At 40.9% G+C, this 10,613-nt stretch overlaps 1 protein-coding gene across 1 annotated transcript; it reads right to left on the bottom strand.

Annotated features, from left to right (window-relative positions):
• Nucleotides 1-3,827: 3,827 nt before the first annotated feature.
• Nucleotides 3,828-6,130, bottom strand: LOC104954132 (POU domain, class 3, transcription factor 4). Its single transcript, XM_010781205.1, has one exon. The coding sequence runs from the start codon at nt 5,998-6,000 to the stop codon at nt 4,915-4,917; it is 1,086 nt and encodes a 361-aa protein (XP_010779507.1). The 5' UTR covers nt 6,001-6,130; the 3' UTR covers nt 3,828-4,914.
• Between the last annotated feature and the right edge of the window lie 4,483 nt (nt 6,131-10,613).

The raw sequence follows: 10,613 nt of genomic DNA, 5'->3' as shown, positions 1-10,613 counted from the left end.
TGTGTTGACTGTGCACACAAATACACTGAAAATGTGAGGAATCAGTGTGTCGCTGCTCCCTGTGAGAATAAGTGCTGGAAAATTAGTTTATACAATTTAAAATGGAACAACCTGGGTCTAAAAAAAAAAGTGTCTACCAAAGCCATACTACTTCTCTCGGATCAGGACATGCATAGATTTGTATTATTTAACAGGACGTCCTGAATGCATCTGCTGTATGTGTTGGCTCCAGATGCTACCACTTGTTATAATAAACACTGCTCCTTTTTGTATATTGTCTTCTGGAAGTAAATCATTGAAGTTCTTTTTTTACTTGTTGTAATTTTCACAGAGTATTTTGATGGAAGTGATAGTGTATGTAACATTGATAAAATACAAGTATAGTTTCAATAATATGACACCAAAATGATAAACACGTTTTTTTTTAATTAAAGGCAAAGCTTAATCTAATTTTAAAAGAAAAATACTTTTCTCACTTTCATTTGTTCTAGTTATTCTAGTAGTGTCTTTTTTTTATTTATTTTTTACTTTAATCTATTTCAATTTGTTATGTAAATCTTGGTGTACTTACAACAAGTTTAATGAAAAAAATCAAAAAGTGAATCTCCCATTTTGTTTTGAATAGGTGGAAATGGCCAATTTTCCGGCCTAAAATATATTAAACAAGACAATGATTTGTTGTTGTTCTGATAGCCACTGCAACATTATGCAATCAATAATGGAGTCACAATTAGTTTAGTTTTAGATTGCTTGGGCTACGGGGCTTAACAGGCCTTTTTTCACGAAACTGTGTCTCAGGGCTTCTTAAAATGTAATAAACTATGAATGTATCATACTCACTTAACGGGAAGAAACTAAGCTAACTGACGATATGAACCATTTTTACCGAAACAAAACAGAAGTCTCACAAGAAGCGTCTAAATGAGCCCTGAGCGAAAAAATGCTAACGTACTTAGCAAAGAACTCTAGGTATAAATCGATCAATATACTTATCGGATCTGCACAAACAAGCTTTGCTAGCAAGCTGAGATTCCACAGATTCCATACATATAAGTATCATCACTGAGTGATCAGAACTCGCGACAGGGGAAGCAAAACCTACCTACGCGTCACCCTCACTCCTTATTTGGTAACGTGTGTGTGCAACTTCCCCTAGGTTCTAGCGGCTCTAGCGGCTAAAAAAATGTCATTCATCAAAATCGACCAAGGGGAGCCACCCCAGAAGTGGGTTTTTTTGTGCTAAACCTCTCTAAAAAGATCAAACTTCACTTGTTTTGCATCAATCTTGATACTTATTATATGTTATAGTTTGGATTCCTAAATCTTTTAGTCTACTGTCCCATCATTCAAGGTTGGTTTTCACTATAAGTAATGGTTTTTTTGGACGGACACTATAATTTACATTTTTTGACTATGTTCAGTCTGAATTTCATTTAAAATAAAAAAAATCTATATTGATTCTTCTACATCCAACTCACAGGTTTATCATTGCTTTGAGAACAAATATAATGTACCCCTTTTAGAAGTGAAGTTATGGTCATTTGTTCTGGGAATTTCCTTTTCGAGCCTGAGACCTTCACTGAAAGATTGGGAACCACTGCCTTTAAACACAAGTAATTGTGTATCATATAATGGTGATAGTAAGACTTGGTTGAAAATAAAGGGTAAAGTCCAAAAACATACAACCATGAGACGGAGCAGCAGCCGATGTTCATTATTCCCATGCAGGAATCCTCTCATGTGGGTTTCTGTGTGTTCCCTGTACCACTGCAGCCTTCTGCTTCCTCTCTTCCAAATTCAAGATAAATGTGCTTCAGCGTCCTCTCTTTGACTTCCAGTTTTACTGCAAACACTTCATCATCTCCTCTCAAACTTTTTTTTTCTCAGTAAATTTGCACCACCCTGCTTTAAAGTTACTCCTCTTTAATGTGTTGTATCCCATGTGTTGACCTTCAGAGACGTTCTTTTAAAAGCTTGGGGGGGGGAAATAGATAAAAACAGTTTATTTAGAAAATCACTTCTTGACGTCCAATCAGTCTTTGGAACAGGAAACAGAATAAATTCAAATGGAAATGAGTGTTTTCGATGAAAACGGTCTGCCCTCAAATCTATACACGTCAATACTTCTGTTTCTCTTTTTGTGATGATCAAGCAAAGACCAGCCTCAAGCTTTCTTTTTGAGAAATAATTACCTCAACTTCTTCATTTAGTACCTCTGAAATATGCTTTCATCTTGCACCTGCTGTATCTCTCTCCTTGTCCTTTGCAAGTCAATCATTTTTCACGAGTAACTTATTAATGTCAGTTACAGATTTGTAAAGTGCTGTTAGAGGCTTTTGAAGCATCCACACTGAGGAGGTGGAGGCTGGAGGAGACTGCAGTGCTGGACCTTGGCTCTCTGTTTGTTTGCTCGGCTGCTCGCTCCTCCTTCCATCCAGGGGAATTTCTCCCCCCCCCCTTTTTAAACATAAATCAGGGATTATTTTGAACTAAAATAGATGGATGGAATCAATCAACCATGGTTTTACTTTTCTCTTCTTCTACACAACCCCCCTTTCACCTCCACCCTCACACCCTTTTCCCTCCCGTCTTTCTCCTTTCTCCTTTCTCCCCTCTCCTTCTCTCTGTGTCTCCCCCACCCCCCTCTCGGGGCTGCAGACTGAGGAGATGCATAAATTCAGATGCATTAGTATTCCAGTCAGGCTCTCCAATTCAAGGCAAGGCCTAGCGCCCTTCCACCTCTCCGCTCTCCCCTCCTTCACTCTCCCCTCTGCAGCTCTATTTTTGAATCATTTAAGCAGAGCTGCATCTAGCTATACTTATTTCCAAACCATCCCTAAATTATTTTTAAGGCATTATGATTATTTTTTGGGAATATAGTTCTATTTTGCCCTTGCATGCCCAATTATACGCAGCTGTAGTCTTTGAAATGAGATTCATCTGCTTCTGATTGTGTGTGTCTGAGTGTATGTCTGAATGTGTGTGTGTGTGTGTGTGTGTGTGTGTGTGTGTGCGTGCGTGCGTGCGTGCGTGCGTGCGTGTGTGTGTGTGTGTGTGTGTGTCATTGTGTTTTGCTGTCAGGCCCGGCGGCCCAGGCGATAAATCACGCATGTCTGATTGAGGAGGGCAGAGGGCCCGGACAATAACATTTCAGTGGAAGTGCTGAAGAACGGCTCAGTTTGATGCGTCGAGCCTGCAGACCTGCAGCCAGCTACCTGTTGAACCTCTGGATATTTTACAGCTGTTATTGACACCAGGAACTTGGAGAAAAGTTGCCCTTTGACATGACCTTGAAGCTGAGTGAAGGTTACTCGGCTTCAGTATATTGCATGCATACATAAATGGAGCATAATAATGCCTTTAGTGTCATTATAATAGGTCACAAATAACATGAACGCACTTTCACATTTTATAAAAATGTAATTGGGATTTTGAATCGAGAAATATATATAGTTTTTGTTGAAATATTGCTGCCCAATATTTGAATAATAATTAGAATATTAGAATAAAAATGAAGATCAAAACAATATTTAAAATATTATATTATAATAGAAATGAATATCAAAACCATCATTACAATGTAATATTACAATCCAAATCCAAATAATTAACATATATTATTATAAAAACGATCAAAACAATAATTAAAATATAAAAATGCAGATCAAAACAATCATTAAAATAAAGATGAAGATCAAAATAGAAATAAGATAATAATATTGTAATAAAAGTATCGTAATAATAATTTTGTATGATTTTACGTCTACTTCTAAATCTTCATTCAAAAGTTGCACTCTGTTTTAGACAGTGAACAGTTGTAGCAAGAAATTGTTTATTACAACATACATAGTTTATTTCAAAACATAATACAAGCTTTATACTGAAAATAAATAATTACTTGAGCTGTCATCAAAATTTGGAATAAAACCGCCGGAACAGTTCAAATCTTACTGAAAATAGTGTGTGTTTTTACATTGCTAATTAAGTGCATGAATAACTAAGAGCATTTTTGTTTAAATTAATGACTTCAAAAGGGTAATATATAAAACTGTACAATATTCGGAAAAATACTTAAGAAATAAACCAATAACAGGAGTATTTAAGATTATAAAATGTTGATACTGACGTACAATAAAATGATAGGCAGGTGTATAGCGTCGTCAACCCCTCTTTCTATTCTCGGCTCTGGTTCAGAGTCCACACAGTTTATATGGTCGAAGATGATTGAAATCAAATGCATGAAATTATAAATAGCTGTAGCTGTGTGTGTGGCTTCATAAGCTACAGGCCATTAGGGAGGAATTTAATAAAACAAAACCTCCAAGTGCTATTATGTTGGTAGCTCTACAACTGAAATGAGGGCCAATATTTGCATATGCAAAAAATAATTACAGATCTGCTACGAGTATGTTACAAAATAATGAGTGTAAATATGAGAAATAAAGCAGTGTATAAGCCCGAGGGAAGCATGAGGTGGACAGTAAAAAAAACGGTCTCTGGTGCTGCAAGAAATCAATTAAGAAAAGATTATTTGCTTCACTCCGCTGATCAAACAACACAAATAAGAAGCCCGAAAAAATAAAAATAAAAAGTCCCATCACATCATTATTACCGAGCTGATAAGATGTGGTGACACAAACCAAAGGCGCTGGCAGGTTATTATAGGCACATTTTGTGTTTATATCCGTGATGTAGAAAATAATTTGGCGGGCTCCAAAAGGTGATCTGAAATGTGACGTTTTGATAAAATAATGCCCCCTGTGACGGTTATAAAATGAAGGCTGAACAGGTATCTCTGTTATTGTTATTGTGTTTCAGTGCTGGAGTCTGTACCGGGACGGGGCGCGAGGGCTTGGAGGTGCCCTAGCGCTCCGGAGAGTCTGTACCGGGGGGGGATTCCTCCCGGTGCTTCGGTCAGAGATCGTGGCACGACGAGGCGTCTCCCGCGCTCCCGCCGTGAGAATAAGGTCCCTCGTGCTGCAGCTCTCCCGGCGGCGTCATGCGCTTCTCTTTCTGCCTCCGGTTGCAGAACCACACGCGCACCACCTCCTTCTCCAGCTGCAGCGAGTCCGCGAGCGACGTGATCTCCGGCGCGGCGGGTTTGGGACACTTGAGGAAGTGCGTCTCCAGAATCCCCTTCACGCTCACCTCGATGGAGGTCCTCTTCTTCCTCTTCCTCCCCTGAGCTGCTATCTTGTCTATACTGCTCGCGCTGCCCGTGGTCGAGTCCGCCTCCTCTAGCCACTTGTTCAGCAGCGGCTTGAGTTTGCACATGTTTTTAAAGCTCAGCTGCAGAGCCTCGAACCTGCAGATGGTGGTTTGGGAAAACACGTTCCCGTAGAGTGTGCCCAGGGCCAGCCCCACGTCCGCCTGCGTGAAGCCCAGCTTGATCCTCCGCTGCTTGAACTGCTTGGCAAAGAGCTCCAGCTCGTCCGACGTCGGCGTCTCCTCGTCGGAGTGGTCGTGGCAGTGGTGCCCGCCGAGGTCGCTGTGCTCCGGGCTGAGCGTGTCCCTGAGGCCCGAGTGCATGCCCTGGCCCTGCTGGTTGGGTGGAGGCGTGAGGCCACCGTGGTCCAGCATGCCATTGACAGTGAAGCCCGTCTGGGAGTAGATGTTGATCTGCTGAGCGCTGGTGATGGAGGAGTTGTGGGACACCTGAGTCCCCCACGCTCCCGGGTGGTTGCCATGGTTGTTGTGATGCGGGGAGTGATGCGCAACGTGCGGGGAGCGGTGATGGATGATGCCGAGCTGCAGGTCCTCCCGGCCCGGCTTCACGTCCTGCTGCTCCATGGAGGCCGACCATGGGCTGCCCTCCGACAGGCTGCTCGCCCACTGGTGCGCGAGGGGGTGCCCGTTGCTCTGGAGGCTCTGCAGGTAGTCACTCTGGAGGAGCTTCTGGTGCCCTCTGTACGGGCTTGCAGGCTGCATGGCCTGGCTGTCCGGGTGGATCATGGGGCTGGAGCTGAGCAGGGTGTAGGGGCTGGAGGCAGCTGTGGCCATGCTGGCTGCTGAACCCCACTAGTGCTACTGAAGGAAGGGAGCACCTCAGCTTCTGACATCTCCCTCTCTGTGGAGTCTCGGCAGCAGCATGGCATTGACTGACATTCCGCCCCGCCACTCACAGGGCGACCGAGGCGCAGTGACGACGCGTCTCCACCAATGACAGCGTAGATACCCGAACCTCCGCCTCTGTTAGCGCAGAGCTGCGGGGAGGAAAGGGTTACAGGGCTTTCGAACCGGAAGTGAGTCGGGATGCTGGTCCAGTGGGTCTGACTGTGGAATGATGTGCGCGTGGAGCGCAGTTCCTGTTTATTAATTAAAGTTTTCCAACTGATTTACGCACGAGTTTATTGCTGCTCCTGTCACCCTTGAGCGCGTGCGAAGGAGGAGATTAAAACGCAATGGCATTTGTTAGACGTGCCAACACTTAATTGTGTAGGTTACAATCAAACCAAGAGCAGTTATAACTGCTAATTATTAACTTTTACAAAATACATCCTGAGGTGTTTATAGAATGAACCTCTCGAGATGTTACGCACAGGACATGTATGTTCCATACTCATTTTGGCCAGACTAAAATCATGCATGTCCTGGGCTTTTAATTCGATTTAGTATTTAAAATAAGATTTCCATAAGATATCAAAAAGTACTATACTCTGACAGGTCCAACTCACAATTACGTGCTATTACATACTGTGCATTTTTACAACCTAAAGTTAATTAAATCAGCATTTTCTTATATAGATAAATGTGTCCTCACTCACATCATGACTTATATTCTTTTAAGAATCTCATCAGGTCCTTTCACAGCTATAAAATATCTATCTGCACATCTGAGAACTAACCTAGCTGCGTAATTATATTTGCCATTAGAGGACATGCTTTCCACTCTCCTTATTGGTTTGAAAATTCCATTAAATATATTGCTCGAGCTCCCAGGTTAAGCTTGATTTAAATTTGCATACATTTTCATACATTTAGGAGAAATAAAAGAAGGCTGCAGCCACCAGAAAGTCATTAAAGAGCGCTGAGCCGAGGAGCATGCCAGTGGGGACAGAGACGGAGAGAGGAGGCCGGAGCAGGTGAGCTGACCGCGGGCTGCCTGTGGAGGGTGGCCGGGGCCGCTGGAGGGTGGCCGGGGCCTCGGTAACCCGGAGGAATGACAGACAGTGAGGGAAGGGTGGTGACAGGAGCCTTTAGCCTCGTGTTGTTGTAGCCTGCAGGCCTGTGTAGGTAGGAAATAATTCAACATGTAGGCTGTTTGTTTGCTGTTGTTCTTATTTTAATTCCAATGTGGCGTTGCGCGTAAATTCTTCATGTAGATTACGCTTTGAAACTTCATTAAAAGTGCATTTTTTATGGGAATGGCACGGTTGTTCGAGTGGCCTAGTTTGCTGAAACAAATTGCTTATTGGAGTCGTTATAGGATGAATTATATGCCAAAAGATAGTCGATTTTTAGCACATTAATAGTGGTATTTCCATACAATTCCTGCATTTTTATACACTGTAAATTACACATCAACCCGAATTCGTTTTAAAGGATACATTCTCTGTTTTTTTTAAATACTACAAACTCATTTTTAGTAACGTGCACAATTTCTGGTTTTAGAACTTGCTTACACGCAGAAATTTGCTAAAAAAATCTTTGTCTTTTTACAAAAATAAAGTGTGCGTTTTTGGGGGGCATAAAGCAGACAGGAGAGGGACTTGGAGAGGGGGTTGTATTGCTCTCGATAGTCTACGTTTCTAAGTGTAACAGATGCTTCTCTGGAAACGCTCCTTGTGCTGATTCCTTTTATTCACATCAACATTTTTCTGCCGTCGAGCGCGTTTCCATAGCGAGGCGAATAAAAGGCAAATCCCCGCTCCGCGCCTCCAATAAAGAGCCCATTCACAGATAACCCGGGCCAGCCCTGCTACACTTACACTGCAGCCTCTCTCTAACCGAGGAGCACATTACTGCTAAATAACACAAGCTAATGACTCATAATTTCTTTAATTTTGTCCTTATAAGATGCCAGTTTGTGGTTGTTTCTCGTGTTTATTTAGCTGCTTGCTTGGGTTTATTTGGGGGCTTCGAGTAAATCTTTAGCTGATTATCCTCTGACTTAGATTATTTACAGTGGAGTAAATAAAATATGTCTTAGGTTTAAACCGCCATTATGGGCATCTTTATGATGCAAACGACACGGAAAATTAACTTAAGAAAAGTCGATTGATGCCGTTCTCTTGAATCACTATGCACATGATTCAAAGCTTACATTTACCCAATTTAGAGATTTGGTCGAAAAAGGCACAACTCATTACATTTATGAAAAGATGAATAAAAAGAAAACGATGCATTCAGTATAATGACTTTCTGCAGGTTTGTAAAGCATTGTCATGGGCATTTAAAAAACATGAATATGTGTCAGTTACATTTGGGAAGAATTGATTTTAGATGAGCTAACTTACGTTGCAAGATCACCAGGTTACTATAGGGCAGACTGAGGACGAATCATATTCCTGGATTTGGTGTGTTTGACTTGTTTAATGTTTGTCATTTTAATAGACTCTTATGATATCTCCTATCTCGCTCTACTAAACCCATACGTTTCTCTGTATTTGTTGGCCTATAGTTAATCTTTCAAAAAATGTACATGGAGTTCATTCTTGTGGTATATTATGCCTTTAAAAGCACTACAATGTTTTTTTCGATTGTTTTTAAATGTGTTTTTCTTCTTCTTTACACATTGTTTCCTTAGCCTATTCTCTCCCCTCCCCAGTTTAAAGCAGCATGCTGCAGTCTACAGATAAATCAGCTTTAGTCTGCTATTGAGACAGCCTTGGGCCTCAGGGCGGGACCTGTCACTTGGTGTCATGACCTTTGCAAACTTTCCCCATGAAGCCTAAATCTCTGCTCCTGCTTGCGTGCCATAAATTGACTCTAGTTAGGGATATAACAACTGAAACATGCATCTGCCCTTATGTTATTGGGAAATACGTGCACTCATTACTGTGTTGAACTTCTAAACAAAATAGAAGAAGAAACACTTTATTTTCAAATGTAAAATCCTGAGTTTTTTTTTTTTAGCTAGAGACTTGATATGACTGAATCCAAAGCATTTGCTGTCACCTCAGATTTTTAACTCAGTTGTCCTGGTGCGACAAACACTTCACAGGCTCCCAGACAGGAAAATCGATATTCCCATTAACCCGTGACGTTGCTAATAAAGGACAGTGACACCGTGTTTTAACAGGACAGCCCTTCACAAGCAAACCAGAAACTAATCTCACGTCATGCCGCTGACAGGACGCTTGTTTTCCTCATGAACTTGAAACATAAAACACGTCTGTTTCTGATAGAAAAGTGCCGACACATCCACCTGTCAGTCATGTAAGCCTCACCTATGTGTATGTGTGTGTGTGTGTGTGTGTGTGTGTGTGTGTGTGTGTGTGTGTGTGTGTGTGTGTGTGTGTGTGTGTGTGTGTGTGTACATTGGACACACCGATGAGTGAATGTATATTAATCTAAAGCTCATCCCATGAGAGCACACTAGTGTAAATGTACATTCATAATGCATGAGGCCTGGTGTGTGTGTTTTAGGTGTGCACTGGTGAAAGGGGTTATGTGTGTGTAATCATTCAAAATTAGGGTTTATGCTTTTCAAAATGTCTAGTGATGCCGTCGGATTCTTATAAAACCATAATCTACATGAACAAATGAATAAGTGTGCTGTTCCGATGTTTTTGCCTATACAGAAATGTGTTTTAAACTACCAATTCTGATTGAAATTGCTCCTAGAAAAACGTCATATTGAAACATGGACGTATTTTCGATTATATAATAATAGCATGCAAAACGTGAGATAAATTCAGCAGATTTGTATCAAAATGTTGTTTTATAGCCAGCTTCTATTTCTAATTGTACAAACGATAAGCAATCTTATTTTATTCACTCATTATCACCACGAATGATAAGCAATTAATCCGGGATTAATAAAGCTTTTCCTTTGCAGATCGTCAACCAGGTGTAATGTTTTTATTTGGAGAAAAACATGATTAAATAAGCCTGAACACGATTGTAAAATAGAATATTTGACTTTTAATGAAGATTAGATTAAAACAAATGGCCAATTTGTATGCCATAAATTATCTTTAAATAGCGTCTTTCAAAATACGACACCACATTATGATAAATCTTTGTTTAGGATTAATGCAAAAACATTATACAATACATTGGTGACTTTATCAAACTCCATGTTGGCACAGCTGATCCAGACATATATCCTTTATCCGAAGAAAATTAATATAAAAATATGGAATTATGTTGAGCTGCATTTCCATTTTTTTTACCACCATAACGAGATACACTTTGACAATTTTTATAGTTGACTGTCAAAGTTCCCTACATTAAAATAATCTAATTTCCTGGAATGACTGAGAGACATGAAGTGCAACGTGAAGCTTCAATTAAATGTCTTAGGTCTGAATATTAGTATTCCAAATATGATGCAAAATCCAGCGTAAAATTATTTTTTGGTTTGTAGTTAATTAGAAAATGAATTCAGTCACAACAGGCCTGAGGTCAGAGAGACTTCAAGCTACTGAAAATGCACCCCCCCCCCCCCC

The sequence above is a fragment of the Notothenia coriiceps genome, unplaced genomic scaffold (genome assembly GCF_000735185.1).
Source record: "Notothenia coriiceps isolate Sejong01 unplaced genomic scaffold, NC01 NC01_scaffold00022871, whole genome shotgun sequence".
NCBI lineage: Eukaryota > Metazoa > Chordata > Actinopteri > Perciformes > Nototheniidae > Notothenia > Notothenia coriiceps.
The sequence above is the reverse complement of the archived record's forward strand: the minus strand, read 5'-3'. Positions and strand labels throughout refer to the sequence as shown.

What these genes read in the sequence shown, in the direction of transcription:
- LOC104954132 (XM_010781205.1), bottom strand. Translation starts at nt 6,000, where the DNA reads ATGGCCACAGCTGCCTCCAGCCCCTACACCCTGCTCAGCTCCAGCCCC.